At 42.2% G+C, this 24739-nt stretch overlaps 1 protein-coding gene across 11 annotated transcripts in view; it reads left to right on the top strand.

Annotated features, from left to right (window-relative positions):
• The window catches only part of LIMCH1 (LIM and calponin homology domains 1), a 171550-nt gene that overhangs the window by 79050 nt on the left and 67761 nt on the right, over nt 1–24739 (top strand). For all 11 annotated transcript variants that reach the window (XM_038177873.2, XM_027457186.3, XM_027457184.3 and 8 more), the window contains 2 exons: nt 20583–20689; nt 24034–24064. Coding sequence is in view for 8 of the 11 variants with exons in the window: in XM_027457186.3 (XP_027312987.1) it covers nt 20583–20689; nt 24034–24064 (138 nt within the window). In the remaining 3 variants the exon portion in view is untranslated. The remainder of the gene's footprint in view (nt 1–20582; nt 20690–24033; nt 24065–24739) is intronic.

Genomic DNA, 24739 nt, shown 5'->3' with positions numbered 1-24739 from the left:
TTGCATAAACTCCAATGTTTTTTGATGTCATATGATGTCTCAACAGTATTTCAGCATTGCATTCATTAGCTTTCAGGAATTTGTACTTCTAATTAAGTTCAGCAAATTAAATGATTTTTCTTCATGATAGGAGCCTGAAAATGTAATTACAAGACACAAATATAGTGAAGACACAAACATAATGTAATGTATGTCACAGAATTAAAAATAATTTAAGGAGATAGAGAAATACATGGACCTTTAATTGATGTATATTGTTTTTCATTAATCTTTCTAACTTGTACTTCAATGTTGTTATGTTTTTGTTGAAGGAAGAATGAGAAAATATATTTTTTTAATTTCCCACTCTCCCTCTAATTCCATATAGCATTTTCTGGAAAGAGCCAGCTTCTACTGTAATGTCTAGATCCATAAACCATGATAATTTGTTTCCTTAATTTGTGCTTCTTATTTCTGCTGCACAAATTCATTTGCCAGCGCAATTGTATCCATAAAGAAGTCCTGCTGTGTGAGGTGTGGTACATGTGAAGTAAACAGAAGCAAGATTTCCTCACTGTCTAACAGGAGTAAGTTCTTGGCACTCACATCCCACAAGCATTTTTGGGAATGTTGGTGGAAAACAAAGCATCAAACAGCAGAGCAAAATCCCATGCAAACCATTCTGTCATGGTTTCTGTGGATCTTCTTAGTAGTAATTGGTTTCTTTATACCTCCTGTGCATGCCTTCAGTTCTGGTATCTGAATGTTTGACTAGAACAATACTTACTGTCTGGCCAGTGGTTTGGAACAGCACTGTGTGCTTTGGCTCATCTTGTACTGTAATGTAAATGGACACTACAACAATAATGTCCTTGGGAAAGGGAGGGAAAAAAAAGTTTGCATTTGCAGTGTTTCTGTATGCTTATTTTTTTCCTGAAAGTTCACTTTATTTTTCATTTGAATTAATTTTTTGTTTAGATTTTCCTGCTTATTTGATTTGGTGTCATCTTAGCCAGACAGATTTTACCTTGTAACATTCCTGTTTAATGAATTCAGCTGTATGCTGTACACACAAAGATGTCTAAGTTTTATGAAGAATACAAAAATAAACTAACAGGTGTTTCTTAACCAGGGTGTTTGTAAACAGGGCCCGCATGGAACAATCTACAGGGACAGTGGAGTTAATTCGTCAGAGGAGACGAAAACAGCCATCAGCTCAAATTTGGCAGGAAGCACAGAGCGAGTGGCCTGTTGTTTTAGACTGAATTGAAAGTTTTTATTGCTCCAAATTAACCATGCAAATACTGTCCAGAAAGCATCGTTCTCCTCCCATTTAAAGAAAAACCAGTGCAAAACACAATGCTGGCGTTTTGTTTAATATTTTATTGGTTGAAATGATTGTACTTGCCATGCTGTTGAATTTGGCTCAGAAACGCACATACTTTTGATGCTGGAAACTAATCATCCATCTGACAGTATCGTATGTACCAAAGACTTATTCCACGGCTGCACTTGGGTTTGTTGCCCAGACCTCCAAGTTTGGGCTTTAACCTGGTGTACAGATGTGAGAGAGGCTGAAATCATAGGAAATTAATAAGAAGTGAGCCATCAAAAAGCAAACAAACAAACACTGGAGGTAAATGAGCCAACCTGGTATTTGCCTTTGACTGTTGGAGCTGAGTTTAGCTACAAACACCAGCTCCTAGTAGTCTTTGTGTCCTGCAGTCTGGCTGATGAGCTGACCTTAATATCTAGGAAAGTGCCTTCTGTCTTTAGCTGCCAGCAGAGCTGGGTGGCTGTAGGCAAAGCTTGGGGCACGGGACACCTTGCTTGGTTCTGAAATTGAAGTTTTTCAAGTTTCTGTGTGCTTTGTACACCTCTGGTCCCAGCCAGCACTCACAGCCAGAGCCTCTGCAGCCCAACCTCAGCGCTGTCTTCAGGTCCCTCCCTGCGGGTGCTTCCCTGGCTGCAGTGCTTGCGGTGCCCTCGGTGAGCAAAGCTGTTTGTTGGCTGGGCCATGCTCAGGGGACTGTCCCTTTCTGCCATGCTTCTTGCCAGTGCCCAGCAGCATTTCCCCCATTACCAGGTGAAGTCTGTCATACAGGACCCAGGCACCATGCATGGTTTCCTCGTTGGCCAGGATGGCAGCAGCCAACGTCTGTGAAGGTTTGTAGGGTGCGTGCTGTGCACCACAGCTATGGGTGGATGCAAACTGTCACATTGTCATGGCCTCTTCCCAAACCAGACGGGTTAGGGTTCAATGGTGCAGCTTCACAGTCAGCTTAAACTGTGCCCTGAGCCTGCTGAGCATTGCCACTGAGAGTGTCGTGACTTGATTTGGCCAAGAGCTAATAATATGTGTAAGCTCTTTGTGGGAAGGATCATCTGCTAGTCTGTTTTTGTCTAACACCTCACCCCATGAGTCCTGCACCACGGCCAGGACTCCTAGACGGTATGTTAATACAAATAATAAATAACGCTTACAAAAATATCGCAGGCATTCCTGTGTCATTCACAGCCTGTTTTTAGACTGCACTCCCCACTTCAGTTTTCTACCATGGCTTTAATTAATAGATTTATAATTAACTTCATTCACATTGAATAATTTTAAATGTTAATATGTAATTCTGAGGTAAGGAGAACTTTCTGTGTGCAAAACCGAGAGGATGGTCACAGTGGAGCAGTTCCTTTCTGATTTTTTTTTCTATTTTTTTTCTTCTGTTTCACACAGTTTTATTGCCTGGCCTCAAGAAGGGTTAGCTAGCTACCACCCTTCAGAAAAAAAGTGCTCAAGTAAAAGCAAGGAACCTACCTGTTGGGGCAGGAAGACAACTGACTTCCGAAGATGCTATTTATAAACTATACAAATAAAGGCTTTGTGTAGTGATTATTTACACTTTTTTTTTTTTTTTGACATAGGAGGCTTAATAAAGTGAAGGATTGTAGGGGTAACATTTGAAAATGGCAAAAAGAAAAACATTGCTGCTGCTGAAAACCTAATGCTAGGCAGCTGAAATGTGAACTTGCCCTTATCACGGCATTAACCTTTACTATAAATGACAGAGTCCTTCCTGGGGCTGGGGAGGGCAGCTGGTTTCCAGCAGGAGCTCGCTTTGCACCTGTGGAAAATGCAGATTGACCCCTTGATTAATTTTTAGATTAGTTAGATTTTAGATCATAAAGTCTCCAAGTTCAGCCATGATTTTTATTATGTTGGTTTACTGACTCTGGTCAAGTGATATTTCAGAAATTGCAAGCTTTTGAAGAACAAGGTCTTAATTCATGTAAGTACCAGAAAAATTATAGTTTTGCAAACAAAATGCCATTCTCTGGGTTGCACTTAACTGAAGTAAAGAAGCCAGCGTTGCCTCCAGCCGTTGCCTTAGAAATGAAAGGCCTCCTGAGCAGGATGTCTCCAGCATCTGCAGGCCAACTCCTGCTGCCAACACTTCTCTCAACAGCTGGGCATTTCCAGGAGTTTTTGTGGAGGAATTACATGCCCTGAGTGTGAGTGTGCTGCCTGTGATGAGTGCAGCACTGCTAGGGTTATGTCCAGGCAATCTTTGTGTGACTTCTGGTGCAAAATTGATCAGTGTGGCAACGTGGATGAAAGAAGAAAAGAGCTGGTGTGCTGCGTGTGTAGCCCAGCACACTCAAAATCAGCAGGGCTATGACTTCCCATGTCTTGAGGCTAAAAAATAGCTATTGGCTGTATTTTCAGGTTTTCTCCTTAGCAAGGAAAACTAGACCTGTGACTGTGGTTGCTTTCAGCTAATCCAAATGTGAGTTTCCTACACCCTCTGCCATGCCAGCACTAGTGCTCATATGGCTGCTAGCTGGAGCAGACAACTGTGAGCTGCCTGAAAACCACCCTTCTCCTTCATCACAGAGCTGCAGCATGCAACCGTGTGAGCAGGAGGGAAGGGACCAGCTCGCTGTGGCAGGGAAGGAGCTGCCATTCCTGCTGGCACCAGAATGAACTTCCATCGGCACTAAGCAGCCGTGAAGCTGCAGGTAGGGAGTTTAGACTTGGATGCAATTCTTAAGTTATTGGCCAAACTCAAAGGAGATGGGGATATGGGAAAGTCTTATCCTGAAATTCCCAGTTTAAAGGCTGTGTTTAAAATTGCACTTAGGGCTGTTTCATTCTGGAAAGCCTCTCACAGGTTGGAGCCTGTGGGTCTGTGCTATAAATACTGCCTTATCCTCAACTGTCTTTCTCAGTGACATGTAGCCTCTGCTCCAGGGGACAGCTCGATCCCGGTATTTGTTTGACAGAGAGAGCTAACTGCAGTGGAAATGGCACTGACTGGCATGAGAATATTTGCTGTATTTGCTGCTACCCTGCATTCTCACAGCATCTGTGGTGCAGGTAGTGCTGCTATACAATCCTTGTGATCCTGGAGAATTTGGACAGCCAGGCAACTCTTGAGATGTGAGAGGGGAGGGTGCCTTCCAGGCAGCTCTTAACCTAAGCGGTCCCCTCCAGGCGAGTGGGAACAAAAGTTTCCATGCTGTTGTCAGACCGACAGATCTGCAAACTCGAAATGGGCCAGCGGGGCCCAGGCTTCCTATTACCAAACCCTTTTGTGACAAGAGAGCAAGCACAAGCTAGCAACAGCCTGGTGGGACCCCAGCCCATGCACGGCTGATGGTAGAGGAAGAATGCTGCTCCTAATCTCCTGCTGGCTGGGGCTCAGCTCGGTGAATTCTCTTGCCGTTTACGTCTGCTAGCAACTGTTGGTACTGTTTCCATGCAGAAAACCTTTCCGGGCGGCGCGAGTGGCTTTCTGTCAGATGATGTGCGTGTCACCAGCAGCAGCGTACGTGCTGAATGCAGATGACGGGACGTGTCTCCCTCCAAAGATCACACTGCAGTTGTTTCCCTGGCTTAAAACGAATGAGCAAAAGGGGAAACTAGCGGAGTACGTCCCAGTTGCCTTAAAGACCAACGTGCAGCGATTTCTCTGCTTGAAGAGCCTGGAGAAATTCTGCAGTCTGGTGCCGTGGTCAAGAGTTCACAGAGGCTGAAATATCTGACACTGAAGTCTCCTTGCCTTTTGCATTCCTCAGTGCTCCTGGATTAAAGCCACTCACTTCCTTCTTGGCACAGGACTTCCCAATTGTAATGCGCTTCCTCTTAAATGTCCAGAGGTCTAATGATACTATTGTAAACCTGTTAAAATTAATGCTGCAAAGGAAGCGGCTTAGTTAATTGCTTGTGCAAAAATGCGGCGGTAGGTTGAGCTGTCTGACGGAGGTACATCAACACCGCTGTTAACCTCTTGAAGGCTGCATGGCCTTGTGCTACGGTGTGGAAACCCACCCCACAGCTTACTAGGGAGGATCACGCGTTCAATTTTGGACAAGCCAGATAAATAATAGTCTAGAAAGTTACTACTGCGGTACAGAGGCAGTCCTCGTGTTCGGAGTGGCGTCCTGCTTGAGTCCTTGCCGTATTGCCACTTTTGTTTGCTTCTGCCCCTAATCCTCATGCAGGCAGTGCCGTCGCTGGGGTGGGGACTGTCTGCTGCTGTGTGGGGCCGGAGTGGGCGCTGATTTATTGCTGGGAGACGCCTGAAAGGGAGCTCTCTTTTCAGGCTTTTAAATAAGTATTGAACTTGCTAAATGTGTGCATGCATGCGGGTGTCTGCTGAGCTCAAGGCAACGTGTTCCAGGCTGTGCTATACGCTGCTTCGCCACCTTGGCTTCTCTCTTTGTACGAGTTCTCCTGCAGAATTTAGAGTTCTGTTTCCCCTTCCAGCCAAGGGTAAACATGCTTCCCCCCAGCTCCCCTTCTCATCCTTTTCTCTGGTACTGATGTTGGTATCGCTGGGAGGCAGCTGGACTGAATGCCAGGTGTGAATCTCACCCTTGCACCTGTCTTGGTGTGACGAACTTCAGGCCATAAATTGATAGCCCGGGCTGTTGCTGCCCTGCTTGCTTCCTGCCATATATAACTGCGGAGCTGGTTGTGTGTTGGGTGGCCTGGCTGCCCCGCCAGCAAATCCCACTGGTGTTTCCAAGCAGCCCTGGATGCTGCTAATAACCTCTCATAGCGAAAGCTGCCTCATCACTCCTGTCCCTTTGGATACTGTTTTTAGTTCGGTCAGAAGGAGGCTTGCTGGCTTTTTCCAAAACCGATCCTAACTTTACCACCCCTACCTAGCAACAGTGTCTGTCCTTCCAACCTCCTGCCCCACAGCCATGAGTAGGACAGTTTCCATGAACTACATCTGCATTTTGGTCCTGGTTTCCAGACCGGAGCCAGCAGGCCCGTTAGATGAGAAGTGTGACGTTTCTGTATTAATTTCTGGAGTTACAGGGATCAGCTACAAAGTATTAGCACCACCACACAGTATGTCCTCTGTTATTTAAAAGGGAGGACGGTGAATAGGATCAGTTATTTGAGGTTTCAAGTAATCCAGGGTAATTTTCAGCGTAATTAATACATGTCAGGAATTTGACCCTTGCTGGGATAACAAGAAGATCTGGATAACTGAGGCGATACTGTACAAGTTGTGAAAATAGTGCCAGAAAACTGTCCGCACAGGTCAGTAGCACAAGCTAATAAAACTCTCTCAATTGCTGATGTAGAAAAACAGTTTATACAGCTTTTACCTGACGTGCAGAAATAGAAAAACCCTTTCTCGTTGTACAATTCTCGGATGTTTTCTTTCATTAAGTTTCTCCTGTTATCCCTGAAGAGGTCAGGCAGTAGTTGCTTCTTAAACCACAACAATTTCATGAAAAGCCTAACTTGAAATGTCCCGAGAACACCACACACATCTGACAGGCATGCTGTTTTGCTGTGCTGTTTGTTTTCAGATAAAATATAAGCAAATTTTGCCAAATATAAGCCAGTGCAGGCTTGGTAGTATATATTGGACACAATGTATATTCTTTCATAAAACAAATTATGAACAAATGCAGGAATTGCATTAATCATTGGCAAAATTAGTTGCAAACTTGTAAATCATATGGCGCATTCCTCAGAGAGTGCTGTCTGAACCCTTGTAAAAGCCTCCAAAGAGGCCAGTAGAAATAAATAAATAGATGCTTTCTTGTGCACCAGACGGGCAGGTAAAATTTGCTACAAAGTCAGTGTTTAGGAACAAACTTATGGAAAAAAAGAAACCTGACAGTTTGTCTTTGGGGACTGGATTTTTTTTTCTGTTTGTTTTATTTGAGAAATGGGATGAGGCTAGCGTCATCTTCCTTCTTAGCATGTGTGCCTGTATTTTATTTTTACAGTGCCGAAGAGTGGCTGAGTGGAATTTAATATTTCAGTGGACGAGAATTTTAGACGAGGAATAAGTGAGGTTATTACATCCTCTCAGAGAAGCGTTGCAGACAAACAAACATTTGAGTAAGCAGGGTATTAGCAGAATTGTCTCAGAGTGGGTGATACTTTATCTCCAGAAATACAACACCAGTTGTTGCTTGTTCTTTCATTCTGTCTAAAACAACCAACAGAGAAAAAGTCAATCCCATATAATTATTAGTTTGAAGGAGCTTAGGAGCTGTATCTTCAGAATGCTTGGCCTTGATTTCTGAGCATCTCAGATCTTTGAATGGTACAGTCAACAGTGATCAAAATATGTTTTCCAGCAAAGTATAAAGCTTACTGGTAGGAATCTCTCCATCCCTTTTACACGAGATGCTGTATGGTATTTGAAAACCACAGTCTATGACCTCAGAAGCTTGTAATTTAGAAACAACACATAAATATTGTGAGAAAGGTAACGGTGAAACAAGACATTTGTCAGCATAGCATTATCAGAAAGCCTGGGGTCTAAATGTCGCTAGCTTTCCATAAGCATGACTACAGTGCAGATTTCTGGGGAGAATCATGGAGTGGCTCTACTTTAATTTAGAGGAAGCTACTCATAAGCATGAGGTCTGCGTGAGAAAGTATAAATTCCCAAATCTGCCTGGAGTCAGCACCCATAGTATTAGGGTAAGCTGGCTGGTTTCCAGGCGTGCTTGAGACCTTAAATGCTCTTTAGTCCTTACTCTCTAGTTGATCACAGATTAATCACTTGCTTTTTTAAATACTATTACCCAATCTTTTGAGCCACCCAATCCTGATTAAAATTTACTTTCTAAAATACGATTTTAGAGAACTGAAACTGCTTGAATTCTAGGCTTTTGGATACGTTTGAAGAACTGTGTCATTGCAGTTGTACTTGGTGTTGTCCCAGTACTTGCATAAGAATTCTTGCGGATAGTTTTATCTTCCCAACAGTTGTTCACATTACTTATTCTATTCTTTTGGCTGAAACTTAGTGAGAAGTGTTAGAAATCCAGTGCTTAGTCCTGTGTACAAACTGTTACGTAAGCAAATTGCAGAACAAAAAACTTCAGACTGTGATCAGTATTCTTCTTGTTAGTATCTATTATTCTACTATTATTCTACAGTATGAATTATTCTACTGTATAGCAGTACACAAATACTCTTTATATACTGCATATAACCTTGTCCTTTGGGTATACCAGACAATGGAAGCTCAGCATGGCCTCAGGACAGCCCTTGTAGGATTGCTGCTCGTGTCCAGGACCTTCTGCCTGTCCTGGGGGTGAGTGGCCCAAAGCTGTGAAATACTCTTCGTGGCAAAGGAGGGCACACCTTGGGGTTTGCAGGTATTCAAAGCCCCAGAAATCGGGCACTACCTGTGTGCCCAGGCTGTCTGCAGTCATGTGCAGGGTCATGGAGTCACTGAATCATAGAATGGCTTGGGTTGGAAGGCACCTTAAAGATCATCCTGTTCGAGCCCCCAAATGAGGACTGGGGGAATGCTGAACTTGCTGAAACCCCTCTACAGATCCAGGCTGGCTTGCTCAAACACAAAGAGCACTGCTGCTGCATTTCAGGCAAAAAATGGGGCAATTTCCCCACATCACACAAAGTGGTCACATAGCTCTGTAACCCCTTTTTTTAGTGGGGTTACATCTGTTGACCTCATAAGTCCCAGGTGGCTCTGTAGTAGGGTCTCCAGCCTGCAGGCCTACTTAGCTTGAGCACAGTGCAGAGCCTGATCTGGTTGCATGTGTTCAGGCAAGGCAGTGCTGTGTCTGATGGATACTGCCCAGGCCCTAGGAAGGGCAGTGTTGAGGTTCTTGCCAAAGCCAATACGTCCTGCTGGCCGTGAGCTGATTTTGGGTAGCTGTGTGTAACATTTGCCTTCTCCAGAAAAATGCGTCTGCGGGAGCGGTTTGGAGACATGTGAGCTGGCTTGGGACTGGGGCTCTGCAGGACTTTAACTCAGCTAAATTGCTGGCAGTTTGTTGTTGGCTCTGGAGCTAGTACAGCTGCTTTCATGGCCCTTGAAGCCTGGCCTAATGATCTTGCTGGGCTCTGCTGGTTCTGTGCTCTAGGTACACCTCTCTCTGATGGACCAGCTGTAGTCTGAGTCCCTCTGTTGAGTAAAGGAATACATGGTAATTGCTTTAAGCTTACCCTTTTCCTTTATGCATGCTTATCAGTTAAGCTGTATCTACTCGTATAATGTGGATTAAGTTGTAAGGTTTTCAGAAACAGTTGGTGAGGAGTTGGAAGCTTGTTGTTGTAGGATGCATGAACATCTCTGCTGGCCTTACTCATGACTGAAGTGTAAGCATGGTTTGGTTGTTTTCCTCTATAAACAAAAGGAGATCTGAAGTCTAGTCAGGAGGGCAGGTAGGATATATGCTGAAATGATAGGAATGATTTATCACTGAGAGCTGATTTATTTCCCCTTTCTTTTCCCACTGCCAACAGAACAAGCTATTTCTGCCATTCTCACCCCATAGCTTGTGTTCATAAGACTTGGTGCGATGCCTGGGGTCATCTCCCTACCCTTGTAGCATTCTGCATTTTCAGGAGGTAGGATGTAGCCCTACATCCCAAATACATCTCCAGCCTGTTTACAGTAAGTGGAAGCACAGGAATATCTGTTCTGTAGGAGGAAAGATCCTTTCCTGTCTTATTTTTCACTGCCCAGAAGAACCAGAACCATTCTGCAAGAGCTGGGAGAAAGCCTTGGAATAGAAACACCCTGCATTAAAGAAGAGTTCCTTTCTTTCCCTCTTGTTTTAACCATTGATTTTATGCCCATAAACTTAAGGAAAGTCTTAAAAACATTATATTATATTATTGTACTACTTTTTATTCTTCCTGAAAGCTTAGCATTCAGAACTGTAAACCATGCTGCCATCCAAATGTAATCCATGAATCCTGCTTTCCAAGTGGCCCTACGGAGGTGTATTTGCACAATGTCTGTAGACTAGATTACTACTAGATTACTACAACAGTAGTAATTTAGGTTGGCTATTTGGTGCAGTCCACCTAAGTTTGCAGCTGCCATAGCTTCATGAATAATTGCGTTAGTTCTTGAATTGCATCTGGGGAGTGCTTTGCTGGTAGTTGAATAGGGATGGAAAATAAATTGCCGCCAACCTGTTGGGTGGCTCATCTTGCCTTGGGTATTTACTGTTAAAAGTCCGAAACTGGAGATATTCAAGGTGACTGGACACCAAACACATGTTTTCAAATCTGAGAAAGAAACATCATATATATAGGTTGAGTGTTGTGATAGTCAGTAATTTAGGAAGTTAAAATCTATATGGTCAAAGTTAAGAATAGGCACTGACTTACTTTACAGCTTTTTGCACAGATATTTTGGTTGTCTATAAAATCCACTTGTAGCAAACTAAATTATTTTCTTCCCCTTTCTTTCCTCACTGAAATTGTTCTAGACATCTACATGTGAAATTATTATTTTAAGCTGAAAATAGAAACAATAATGTAGGTTTTCCAAATGGAATGTGCTGGAACTTCATTCAGTACAAAAAGCCAATTAAAAATAAATAAATTGGTGGGTTTTGGACTTGAACAGCTTCTTTTAGAAGTATTTGCAAGGAAACCCCAACCTGTACGTTAAAAAAGTCCAGTATGTTTTATGTAATGTTGGCATGAAAATGCAAAGCTGTGAGTGGGGGGAAAATGTATTTCAGGTGTCATGTAACAGCAGCAAAGAGATTTCTGATGTTTATCAAACCTTGAACACCCCAGATTATTAAAACATATTCCTTGGCAATAAAGAGTAGATGTTTAATTTGAAAGGAGAAAAGGAATTTGTTGCTTTTTTTGCGGAGGTCACGAACTGAGCAGGAATGAGTCCTCCTTGGCTGTTTCACTATTTTGCTGTTTGCCTTCGGGAATAGAGATTTGGTCTGATTTTAACAGCTACTGCCAGGCCCTCAGCCCCCCCAGGCAGCCTCCTTGCATCTTTTGAGGCCCACCTACAGCAGCTGTATGGGATATCGGGACACAGAGGCCCCCCAACTGCTTTGGCTATGCAGTATCCTGATCCTTGTGTGGCTGATTGCTGTCTGCTGAGAGAAGTCAGAGTGCTGGCCAACTCCTCCTGCTCTTTGGCTTTAAACAACAGATAGCTTTGCTTAATATACCTTGTAAAAGAAAGGGATGAGAAAGTAAAGTCATCTTAACTGTTGCTGTTATTAGGAGACGCATTACAAGGCTGCCAGGTTGTGGTCATGCGTTCACCTTTGGAGGTTTCACATCACTTTGATTTCAATTTTAGATACCAGTTTCTTTTGTACCTTTGCAGTTTCAAAGTGATCTGCCTCTGTGTCTGAGTAGGAAGACAGCTGATAAATGACAGGGGGAAGATAGGAATTAAGGCTGTAACTCCAATATAGCTTTGCTTATATGATTGATCAGGTTGCAGATTGATCAGACTGATCAGCGAAGTGGCAGGTTTAAATCTCTCTCCTGCTCATTTCCAGTTACTCTTTGTGTCCTTGCTATCTGCTTTGCTTGTAGTGAGACAGAAAAACTAGGAATAGTACGGTGATTGCAGGTTGAGAGGTATTTTTTCAGATGTGCTTTAGGTTTCTTATACTGGTTTGTAATGGATTATGCTAGGCAAGTAACTCATGACCCTCAGACACACCTTTTTAGGTGGAGAAATTTTTCTTTCCTCGAAAATAAGGTTATTTTCTCAACAGTCAAGTCAAAATAAAGAGAGCAGACACAGGGTAACAGTGCCCTGAGATGTCAAATGTGATAAAATGATCCTATGAAGCCTGGAATCTGGAGGCAGAGAAAGGGAGGTGGGCTATGTGAGAAAAGGTAGTATTTTGTAATTGATCTACAAATATATTTAAGGAAAACATGGTCAAAATCTAGCACATAGACTTGTTTCACATAAGTAATCTTCATTACATGCACAGTACAATGTCTTAGCAGGAACATGTATATAAATAGCTTTTGAGAAACATCTGTTGTGCTATGGCTTAACACACGATTGCCTTGACAGCAGTCAGGAGAGGTAGAGGTTTGTTCAGCAGCATTTGGCTGTAGCTGATTGCCGTATGTAAAGTGTAAAAGACACGTTTGTGTTGCAGCATAAGCGGTTTGCAGTGTTCCTTGGGATTACCCCTAGGGAGTACTTATTGGGTATATAACTCAGGAGGTAATTCAACTTCATTCATTTATGAATTCCTTCATTTTTATTTATTTATTTTTAATGCAGATTGATAAGCTTTCACAGTGTGATATAATAGTTACAATTTATAACTCTAGATTTAAAGTCTATGTATTTTAGTTTACTTGAAGCAGTTTGTTTGGGATGACTGTCTTTGAGATCTTCCAAGCAGGTAGTCATACTGAGTGCTTTCCTTGACACTTCATCATGCCCTGGTAGTAAATCACACAAAGTAACCAAACTCAAAAACGGCATTTTCTTTGTAGCTGTGAATTTATTGCCCATTTTTCTATTTCATTGTAGATCTCAGTTGTGGGGAGCTGCCACAGGGATGCTCTCAGAATGGAGAATATCCAGTTTCCCCAGGAGAGAAATGGTGTGGCACTAAACCTTGTTTCAGAGTCCCGTGAAATCTCTGTTTAGGATAGTCATGCTCCCAGCACTCCTAATGCAATACCTAAAAATGTGAGTGCAAATAAAGGTCAGATTTGTCTTCATGACTTTTTTTCACCCTTCTTCAGGTAGCACAAATATTGCCAGGAGGATGGGTGAGATGGGGTGCACGCCGCAGATGCTGAACGCTGGTTGCACTGAGAACACTGCTGTCCTGATGTTTCATTCTCTTCTTTTTTTGTAGCTCTTTCCCCAACACATTCTCCATAGCCCAACCAACAGGACAAAGCATCGTAAATAACAGTCCTTTCCATCACAGCAAAAGGAACCAGGTTTAAGTTGTTTGCTTGTTGGTTTGTTTCTTTGCTATGGTGTTTTCCCCTCTTCTGGTGTTTTTACCCATCGGACTCTGGATTTAAAAGTTGATTTCCCAGCAACGTCTAGGAGGCTGCACTGCAATGCACATGTTTTTTGTTATTTATTTATTTATTTATTTATTTATTTATTTTTTAACCCTGCTCTCGATGGGCTTTATTCATCAAAAATATGAAAAGTGGGGAACAGAAGAAGCAATGACAATGGGGCGCAAACCCTCGCATGCCAAGCACTGTGATCTAAACAGCTGTGGAGAACAGGCTGAAAAGAAATCTTCACCTCTTCCCTGGCTATAGTGTGGCTGTTACCATAGGATATGGCATCAGATAGGCACCACTTCTCCAAGATTGGGTGGATGCTGACATCTGGCTATGATTTCATCAGTATCAGAGCCAGTGAATAGCCTGAAAATGATGTGGGCTTTTTTTCCCCTTTGTTCTGTCTCCATTGCTGTAAACAAAGCCATCTCTGGGTGTATCTTGGGTCTGGCAAATTGGAGGGAATACGCATCATCTGATTGCTCTCTTCCCCCAAAGACTAGGATGTTTGCTGAGCCCCCATTTGTATAATGTTTTATTTGTGCCTTCAGGGATAATGAACTGATGCAGCAAGGAGAAATCTCAGGACCTGCTTAGCTAGTGACTCATAGGGTCTGCTGTGTGCTCCTGCTGCGCGCACCCCTCCCACCCTCCCGTGGTTTGCTTTTGCCTGTTGAGTTGAAAGCTGCTCTTGCTTATGTTCTTTCTTCCTCCATTTATATCATACAGAGCTGCAGGGATTTTGAGCTCATGTTAAAAATTTGCAGAAATAAGATATATCATCCATTTCATTCAACACCCAGGTTGCTCCCTGTACCCAGCATGAACTTTTCACTACCTGCCCAAGACATGCAATGCCATTTTATATTTTGTGTTTGCCTTTTGTTATGAATACGACCATTCCTTTGGGGGGACTTTGGTTACAACCATCATAATGCCCTGGGTCACCTAAGAAACTTACAGATGTGTTTGAAATTTGTTAAAGGGCAAAGATTCCAAAAAAGAAAATCACCCGGTGGTGAAGGACAAATTTAGGAAAACAACAAAGGATTTCTTAAGACTGAGTACTGCTGCTGGACTTCTGATTTTCTCAAAGAATTGCAAGCTTTTAGTTTTAAACAATGTGCTTTTTGATAGCTGAAGGACAAGTGTACTCACAACTTGGTCTGTGTAATGCTGTTCATCTGTTTTGTGCTTGTTTTTAGATTCCCCCTGCCAAGTCTCATGGCATGGCATGGTTTTGTTTTGTTTGAATTACTATTTTCGGTTGAAATACTTCATTAATGTACATTGAATGTGCTTCTAATGATTGGAACTATCAGCGAAAGATGTTGCTGGATGTCAAAATTGCTAAGAGCAGCTCTGGAAAGATAGATGGAGCATCTTCCTAATCTAGGCACCTGTAGCTTTTAAGTCTGGTTGGAAGCAGCAGGGTTTAAGCACCTTGATGGGAATTTGGTACTTCCAGCTACATCTTCAGGGTCTGGTACAGAATGTGTCCTAGCAGTCCTAGGTATTGCTCCAAGATTGCTTAGAGTCGCCTTTGGGGTTTCTTCTATGTTTTGTGTAGGTGCAGCCTGCTCCCAACAGACCCACTTCCTTCACTGAGCTTTTATTTTTTTTTTCTCTTTTGGAGAGAATGGAGCAGGGCTTGAGGAGACACATCCCTTCCTTGTTGACTGCCCAAACAGAAGCAGAAAAAGGCTGGCTTTTCTTTGCCAAGACCGTCTGTGTTGTCTTTTTCTGAGCTCTTAGAGGTACTGTTGCTGCTGGCGCTCCAGGCAAACTTGGCCCTCTTCCCTGCTGTTTCTGTAGCCCTGCCTTCAGAGGCGTACAACTTCACCTTCTGCCACTGTGTTATTCTTCTCATTTTAATCTAATCATCACTGTATTTATTCTCTGGCCCTATTTTTTTCTCCCAGGGGCTCCCATGATCACACACGGTAATCATTTTCCCCTTTGCCCTTCTCCTGTTTTCTGTCTGTCTGGGTGCGCTGCTCTGAGGAGGGAGAAGAGTCAGCTGCAGTACGACAACCCACTCCTGTTCCCAGTTGCCTTTCTACCATCCTTTTGCCATCTTTGGGGTGGTATCTGGGGTCAAGATGAGGTGGTGAACTGTAGTGGGGTTTTTGCAAGTGCCTGCTCGCCTGGCCGTCAGTGCTGCCACTGCAGAGCCTGCTGCCCTGGGTCAGACGGGTGGTAGGGACGTTCTTCTTTCCCTCCTTGCTCCAGGGTCAAGCTCTGTTCTTCCCCACCTTGCTTTTAATGCCGGCTACTTGAGGCAGAAATCCTGTGGGGGTTTATGTGGCCTTAAACCCGCATCCTGTAACACTCCTGTGGGGTTTTTCTTCAGTGCTGGTGTGGTGAGGCCTTTACCCACAGGCTTCTAAAGGGATGCGGCCTGGCGTGGAGAACATCGCTGCCAGCCCACTAACTTGAAATCTCACAGAAAGTGGTGTTTTGTGAACGTGTTGTTCACAGGAAACATTTTCCTGTATGCAGGAAAGCATACTCTATATATAGTAAAATATACATAGGCGTTCTCAGCCTTTCTCATAGACGTTCTTCCCTGGTGGACACGAACGTTTCATTCGGGCTGTGAATCGGTCGGGACCCAGTGCTTTTACGAAAATAAGCGCTCATCATTAATTATTTACATAAAATGGAAAAATGAGGGAATTAGGAAGAAATGCTGAGAGTAAACACAAGGCTTTTAAGAGCCTGAATTCAAAATTGCTCTGAAAAGCGGTTTGGAAATAGATATTTTTAGAAATATCCAATTTATTCTGGAACAGGGAAAATTTCAGCATTCCAGAGATGAAACATGCCACCTGGTTGTCTGCAGCTGTCCTGCCCGGCAGCTCGGGAGACCGCAAACTTTGGGCTGTGACATGTATTCGACACAGACGTATAGCTGGGGTTTCTTTTGTTTGCCCTGCGTCTATCTGGGTATCTAATCCGGGCCGTGTTGTGGTACATCTGACGACCGATCATTCCACAGCGATAAGCCGCGCTTCTGATCTGCAGCGTGGATCCAGCGAGAATACGTAGTGTGCTATTGTGGCAGATGAAAGCGGTGGAAGTGGGCCAAATTCAAGCTGTTTTCCATTGCATCTGATCAGCAGATCCTATGGAGGGAATTTGCCTGCTGTGAATATTTGATTCTCGCTAGCTTGAACTATCTTGTGTGCTGGCAGTGCTACTGTGTGAATTTGCGGTGGCTTTCCAGGGTGTCTGTCCTACACAACTGCCAATTTCTGTTGTTTTTTATGGGATTTAGGGTTTTGTGCTCCACTTCGTGTGCAAGGAAAATAACCCAAAGCTATACAATGAACATTTTTTTCGATCTATACATTATATACATTACCCATCTTTTAAAAAACAAACCCAAATATTGTAAGTGAGTATCGTAATCTCCCTCCCTGCACCTTTATGGGGGTGCAGTCCCTCTACCTCCATTCCCGTATGCATTATCTATGGTTGGTTATGCATTATGCTGAAAGGGTTTTGTAGAGGTGAGGTTGTACGTTGCACCCACATGTGAGTTGCACACCGGTGTAAATGGCCAGGTGATGGTATTGCAATGCAGCATGAGAGCAGGAGCAAACTGGGAACATGTTCAGGCTTTTATTCCCTTCTTCCCAGGGTCGGGGCTGAGCTTCATGCTCCCTGCTGACCCCCGGAGCCAGTGCCCTGCACTTCTGATTGTCTATCCCACCTCCTTCCCATCCCTTCCTGCTGGGCCATGGCAGTCTTTGCCCGTGAAAACTCGTCTTTTGTGTTGGTTAATTTTTCTGTTCTGAAATTTATGATAGCAAAACATTTTAATTGATAAATTTTGCATTTCCAACATCTGTGAGTAAGTTTCATTGCTTTTACAGTGCTGACCTAATAGCAACTGTCAGGGCTCTGCTTAGGCAAGCACAAAGCATTTAGTTTTCAACTTGTCAGTGTATCCTGTGCTTTAGCCAGTGTGTCCTTTATCTGTCACCACACTGGAGCATTTGTCTTCTGTAAGCAACCTGTTTATAGCTTAGGTTATTTTACAGATAAAAGCTGCGTTTCTGTTCTAAAATCTTGTACAGCTTGCAAAAGAAATTCAGGCTGTAATCTTTAACTCACTCTTCCTCTGGGTATACAAAGGACAAAACGAGAAGATGCTTGATTGAAGTGAGTCACTGACTAGTGGTGTGAACCAAAACCACAAGAAGGCAGCAGGAGACAGTTGTGGGTCCCCCGGGCATGAAGGATATGATGTGCTGACCAAGCAACTGATCCTCCATCTGCTCCAGCTTGTGACTGCAGCCAGTAACCGCTCAGAGAAAGGCATTATCATCTCCCTGTAAGGTATTAAGAAAATCGTGTGTTACTGCCTTGTAGGAGGGACCGAATTCTGGTCCTGTGCCCATATGTGTATGGGGCAGGGAGTGTTGTTGTCTTTGAGCCCACTGTAAAAGACACCGCCCTGCTAACTGAGGCAGCCCAGCTGACTGGGCTGCGATCCTCACCACTGCACTGTGACCCACTTGCGTGACCCATTTAACTTTGCCAAGTTGTACGGAGCTGGACATGCACGCTAGCTGTGTGTTTTCAGTCCTTTATTGAAGGTAAAAAGGGACATTTTAGACACATCGCTGCTTGTGTGCAGCACTGTTTGTTTTTTGTTTTTTTTTTTTTCCTTCTTTAGTTACTTCATCAGCAGCAAAAAAGAGCTGCTTTACAATAGGCGATTACAAAAAGTGAGTAGGTAGTGCTCACAGATGAGGAACTGTATTTTCTCTCAAAAAATGTAAACAAAATCTTCTGAGAACTGAAAAAATCAGGACTTGGCCAGTGAACGGTGTAGTAATCCAGAGAGAAGGCTTTCCTGGGAGCGGGGTGGTAACGATAAGACTCCTTTCCCCTTTTAGTGATTTAAGAGTGCTGTTCTCCAGTGTCTTAATGGAAGTGACAAATACAAGTTTCAACTGTACTGAAGCAAACCAGGAAAAACTTTTGTAGTATTGTGAAGTACATTTTGGCTTGGGAATAGACAGGATAGACAGGTCTACCTGAATATCTACCACTTGAAAACAATTTTTGTTGTTGTTGTTTTATCCTTTTAAATAAGTTGCCATTTTTAGGACCATTGAGAAATAAATACTCTGAGACGCTTAACAGAAGCGAAAACTTCTTTCTGTGTTCAGTGATTGCATCTTGTTGACATGCATGGTTATTTGTGCCAATAATAAGGGACCAGCTTCCCAAGGGCTATGGTGTTAGTGACTGCCGGCAAATGTTATTTTTATGATGACCATCAAAATGAAAGCATGTACAAAAGCAGGCATAAGGTTGTGACACTGTGATTTTTATTTTGAGAAGCGGACATTTGTTCATCAGCAGAAGAACTGAGAGCCCAAAGTAAATTGCTGCCAAATGACTGATATTTTCATTCCTGCTTATCATAACTTGGATGTGAACTTTTTGGCATACGGATGGGTGCAATTAGTTATCCCCAGAGTTTCCCCTCCCTTGATTGTTTTCTGAACCTATTCGGTTACTGTGTCCTGTATGTCCTCTGTATTTTTGTTAGGAAATGTTGTTGGGAACTTCTTTTTTCAAATGCTTTTGCATTTTTATTAGATTTACACATCGCTCCACCCACCATTTGGAAATGACCAGAACTGTCCGCCTTCAAAGGCTAAACACAAGAGTTATTCATGTTGCAGTTGGAAATACTGCGGAAAAATTATCATGCAAACAGTAAGCCAGATGGAGAATTTTACAAGCATCTTTTCATGTCATGAATGATGCTGTCTCTCTAGGTTATGGGCTTTCTGCTCTCCCGACTGCTGTTCCTTTCCCTCTGGCTCCCCTCCAGAGCTGTTAAGTTTCAGCCAGGGAAGAAAGGGAGATTTGGACTCCTCTAAATTTCCAGGTCCGTATTTTTTTTGCAGGGTGGCTGGTGACAGCAAGCTTTGTGCTTGAGGCTGCTGGCACGCAGGGAGCCCTCGCGATTAGCATGCTGATGGCTGCGCCCTGGCAGCGTAAAGGGGGCTGCGTCAGGAGCACACCAACAAGAGCCTGGCAGCAGACGTGGGGACAGCTCTGGGCTCCTGTCGCACGCAGGGGTAGCCGGGAGCTGAGAGCTGCCCGGTCTCTTCAGGCCTTTGCTTCCCAAGTTTTATACAGGTGGGAGTCTGTCCTTCAGGTGTCCGCCGCACACTGTGGGGCTTCTCCTCCTAACTGCTCACAGGGCAGGTCACCTCCTGCTGGAGGTTTTAGATGAGAGGCCCTAGAGAATATCAAGCTGTGCGTTATATGTCCACACCTGTCCACACACGTACCATTGCAGCTGCTGAGTTAGCAGTGTACACATCTGGTAACTTGTTCACTTGATCTTCAGCTCTTATCTATATAAGAAAGCTTCACTGGTTCCGTAAAGAGGTGGTGGTATATGTGCAAATGTGTAAGTATAAAATACACATTAAACACCTGTGCACACATACAGATTTAATCCCTCTGCGCAAACCCATGTGCCATCAGCCCTCTTTGGTTTGAAAGAAGCTTGCATCCGCTTGGGCTTAATTTCAGTTATTGATTAAGGCAACAGTAAGTCAAACATCAGTAAGTTTGATTATTGATCATTGATTAATGCAACAATAAGTGTAAATCCTCCATGAATGGTATTACAAAGTTGATGTTGCTTCTGCTTACGGACAGTGGTTATCTAAAGTATAACTTTAAATTTCTTATTTGTGGAGGGAGTACCTGCCTCTTTTCCCAAAGAGGTTTTTCTGACAGCTTAAGGTCAGAGGGGCAAGGAAATGTTTGTGGGAAATAGGAATAACTGGCTTGTGTTTGTATTGACATGCAGAACGCTTTCTGAACAAACTGTTTGCTTAATTGGTCAAAGGATGTTCATGTTCCATACCTGCCTTTCCCACTTGTTTCAGAAATCCAGACATTTCTTTTCTGCCTTGTAACATGCTGAACTTCTGCTGGCAGCCTACAGCAGTAGGTGGGGAAATTATTAGGGCCTTTTCGTGTAAAGAAGTTGCCAACATCTGGGTTTGGAAAGAGAAAATTCAACAAACTTGTTGCAGTTAGTATATATATATATAGTTTGATTTCATATTTATCTGGTTTTCAAGCACAACACATGCTGTCTTACTGAATTATGTGACTGGCAATGGCTTTGGTTCTTCATCTAGCTAATGATGCAACTCAGTGAGCTGTTACTGAATTAGGGAGATGCTGGTTCAGTAAGATTACCTTTTCAAATGAAGAAAAGTTAAAAGTAATTTTTTTTGGTGCCTTGTTTCAGGACAACATCATCTTATTCTTAAGAGGCTGCAAAGAGCTGGGACTTAAAGAATCTCAGCTGTTTGATCCTGGTGACCTGCAGGACACATCGAACAGAGTGACTGTCAAGTAAGTACAACAGCAGTTTGTGTTGAGCATGTTACACTCTCAGATGCATGTGACTAGATGGTAAATATTTGAGGATGAGCAAAAAAGGTACAGAACTGTCACATGTATAAAGCAAATAAGAAACTGAGATTTTTGAAACTTCCAGTGCTGGGAAGAATACATCGTTCTCCTCAACAGTCTTTCTCTAAGTGTTATTTTTCCCAAAGAGATCAACCACAGCTCTTTTAAAATACTGATTTAGTTCAAACAAAGAGACTGTGTGGGACATACATGGTTTGTGAGTTTAAATTGATAGCATTTTTAGTTTATCCAATTTCTGAACAATGTAGACTGTCAAAAAAAAAAAACACTTCTCTGTTATCACAGATTAAATTATTTTGAAGATGCATTATAAGACATTTATAGGTCTCAGACTCAACAAGGTGCAGACAATGAGCATGGTCTGTTTATTTTCTATCAAGAACAATAGGTTGTGACATGGCATTTGGGCTGAGGGCTTCCGTTCAAACTGCATGAGCTGGAAACGCCACAGTTTAGATTTTTATTTTATTTTTTTACCAAAACCACACACCTACTGCCACACAGATTACCACACACATATCAAGAGATTCTTCTTGCTAATAACTAATTAATAATTAATTCACTCTCTCTTTTTTTTTTTGTCTGAAATGATTTTTAAAACTTTCTAGCTCCAAAATTAATAGCTTTTTGCCATGGTTTGTACACATCCCTTATAACGAGGTGTTCAGACTCTAATGCTTGTATTTTCAACATTTTATACTACAAAGTGATGTGAAGTATGGATATGAAATCGGCAGAGAAAGAATTACTGACTAGCCTAAGGTTGTAGAGAGCAGGCTTCAGTTGAAGTCTGTGCAGTCACAGATTGAGGTCTTATATGGAAAATGATCCTTTCAGGGAAGATGTTGCCATTGTGTAGGAACAGTCAAACTCCTTTTTTTACTCATTTATACGAGTACCAGTCAAGTTCCTCACCCCCAAAAAGCAAGAGCACCCACTGTGATTTATAAAATTAACAAGATTTTTAGTTGTTTTGGTCATGAAGTTTTCATGAATTCTTCAGGTCTGTCATGTTATACTAAAAAGTTATTGCTCCACAGACAGGCAAATACTGCTGAGTTGATTGAATGGCCTTGGTTCATTTGGCCAGAAAGATTTGGCCAAAAATAATCACTAATGAAATCCTGGTCAGACATATCCATTTTAGCAAAGTATATGGAAACAATTTACTGAATTTCAGCGGCATTCTAGGTTTTTTTTTTCCCTTCTGGCACTGAAAGCTGGGCAAGTTTTCTTGGTGTTCAGCACTGTCTGGGAAAATTCAAAGGTTCTGAAAAATCAAACTGGCCACTTTCCTTGCTTTGAGGAATAGTCTCCCGCTTTTTGCTCCTTTCCAAGTTTCTGGCTCCGAGTCTGAGGCACTTCTTGTATGTACATACCAGTAGAGTACACAGCACCAGAGGGGACCGTGTAATGAGCCTGCAATGAGGTTTTCCCAGCCTAGTTCTAAATCTGGTAATCCTGCCATGAAGGAGGTTCCTCGTCATGTCCTGTAAAATCATGGCAACGAGTAGCTGGAGAGAGCTGCAAAACAACCCCTAATCTCCATACAAAACCAGAGATAAATGGTCGTTATAAGAAGCTGGATCTTTTAGAGGTGAGGAGAGCAGAGCAGCTCGGAGGAAGCAGGTTGGAGGCTGGGGCTCGCATGCAGCTCCAAGGAGAGCTGTCCAGCATGTAAGCAACTTCCACCAGGAGTAATAAACTGCAGAGCTACCTTGGCCCTCAGCTGCGTATGATGCTCGATAGATGTGAAGTGTCTCACTGGCATGGATTTTTTTCTCCCATCAGCTCTTCAGAGAAAGCAGCCGTGGAAATGAGCCAAATGTTTTTCTAGTACTGTCCAAGTTCATGCTGAGTAACCGAGAGAGGTGTACAAGCCAAGTCCATGACTTTTGTAGAGAAATATGTTCAAGACTGTCTTCTGCTAGCTAGATCTCAAGTATAAAGGTGATTTTTCCCTCTTCGAAGACTTTTTTTTTTTTTAACACAGTAAAAAAGGTATTTGTTCAGTGGTAAAGGACAAATATGACATTATTGCACATGATTAACGTAATGACAGTTCTTAACCTTTTTTCATATAGGTGCTAATTGAAGTAGGTATTAGATCTATTTTCTTTGGATCATTCAGCTTATAAAGGTTATGAGCTAATGCTGTAAGGAATTTCTTCTTGACTTGTTAAATAAGACCTTTTTCCACTGCTATTTTATTAAGAAAAAAATAGTACTTTTTTTTAGCATGTAGGTATTGATGGATAAAATTTTGGCTTGAAAAAGATATCAAAAGTTCTTCATTTATGTGTTGGCCTATATTTAAGTTTTTGTTATTCTCACAGATTTAAGTACATTTATTTTTGTTTTTGTCAGTTAACCTTTAATATTGACGTAATGTTATAGTAGACAGCAATTCTGTTATACAATAATCAGGAGACAATCTGTACTAAACCTGAAATATTCATTTATTTTTTAGCATCTAAATGTGATACACATTTCCTTCATTCCTTTTTTTTTAATGATTTCTCTGCTGAATTTTGAAATGTTGTTTATGTTTGTGCAAACATTCTGCTGTGTTGTTTCTAACAAACTTACTCCCTTTTTGATAAATGTTAGTGAAAAATAAATTGAGAAGGATGCCTATGTTGAGTCTGAGTGCTCGAGTATACAGTCAGACAGTAGAATATGCTTTCCTCAGCAGGCTCTGTTGTAAGTGGCAGGATCTTTATTGCTTTACCTCTCTGCTTTGTTCTTTGTGGTGCTTGTTTCTACAGAAACACCTGCTATATTTCATTAGTGCTTGGTGTTGATTTCCTTGGAGTCATATGCATGTTCAGTTGCTTTCAGAATCTGTATGGGTTGCATGATTTACCACGGAGCAGAACCTGACTATTGGATTACTGCAGAGTGGATTTTAGCAGTGAGGTCTTTGGTCTTCTCTTTTGAACAAATCAGCACCTCTGTTTAAAGGAAATATTCTTGGCTCTGTCCTACTTTACTGTGGGACCATTACAAACTCATTTTCTTTTGTACTTCCAGAATTATAATTTAATGATTGAAGTAATGGTGACAAAATACTCCCACGTTATGAATAAATGAATGTGTGAACTACATCTTCTTAGCTTTCATGTGTTTCCAGCCAGCAGAAGTATTCTGCAGACTTTTGTTAGGGAAAACATGATCTGCTATGTACACGCTCTTGAAAAGTGTGTCTGTTTTCTGATTTTTTTTTTCCTCTTTCTTTTTTGTGTGTGTGCGTGTGCAACCAGGAACATTGACTGTAGTAGGAAGCTGAAAAATGTAAGTACATGACCTGGAGTATTTTTTTTTGTCTGGTTTACCTTGTATTTGGCCTGAGCTAGAACAGTAAAAACCCTGTATAGCTGAGTATCACTGAGAGGTCCTGAATACAAATCTAACTGGGTTGTTCTGGAAACATAGGTAGAGCAGCTATGGCAAAGCAGCCTTACAGGAGAAATAAAACAGAGAATGTCTGCTTAGATAAAGAAATAAGCAAACTGATCTCTGTGCTGTCTACTGTGGGATGACTTTCAGTGGGAATGGCCTGACTCGCCCATGAAGCTACTGCTTTGAAACCTTTCATGGCTATATAGACATAAAGTGAATTTGCACAAAGGATTTAAAATGAAGCAAATTACCTTTCCATCTGCATACAAATTTTCATTGAGATTTGCTAGCTTTCTTGGTTTTTTTTTCCAAATAAATGTTTTCCCAGAAAGGCTAATTCCATTTAACTTTAATTTCTTGCTGATTTGAACTAATGGCAATGGTAATGGATTCTGTAATTGTTAAGTGGAAAATAAAATGGCTAAACTTTGCTGAACTCAGAGTTAGGTATTCTTCTAAAGCCTAGCAAGCTCTAGCTCCTTAGTCAGCTGTAAACTGCTATAAATTCAATTTTATATTTGGCTTACATCCCTATAAACTGCTAGGAAATGCCAAGACCTTTTCCTA

This window comes from Anas platyrhynchos, chromosome 4 (genome assembly GCF_047663525.1).
Source record: "Anas platyrhynchos isolate ZD024472 breed Pekin duck chromosome 4, IASCAAS_PekinDuck_T2T, whole genome shotgun sequence".
Lineage (NCBI taxonomy): Eukaryota > Metazoa > Chordata > Aves > Anseriformes > Anatidae > Anas > Anas platyrhynchos.
The sequence above is the reverse complement of the archived record's forward strand: the minus strand, read 5'-3'. Positions and strand labels throughout refer to the sequence as shown.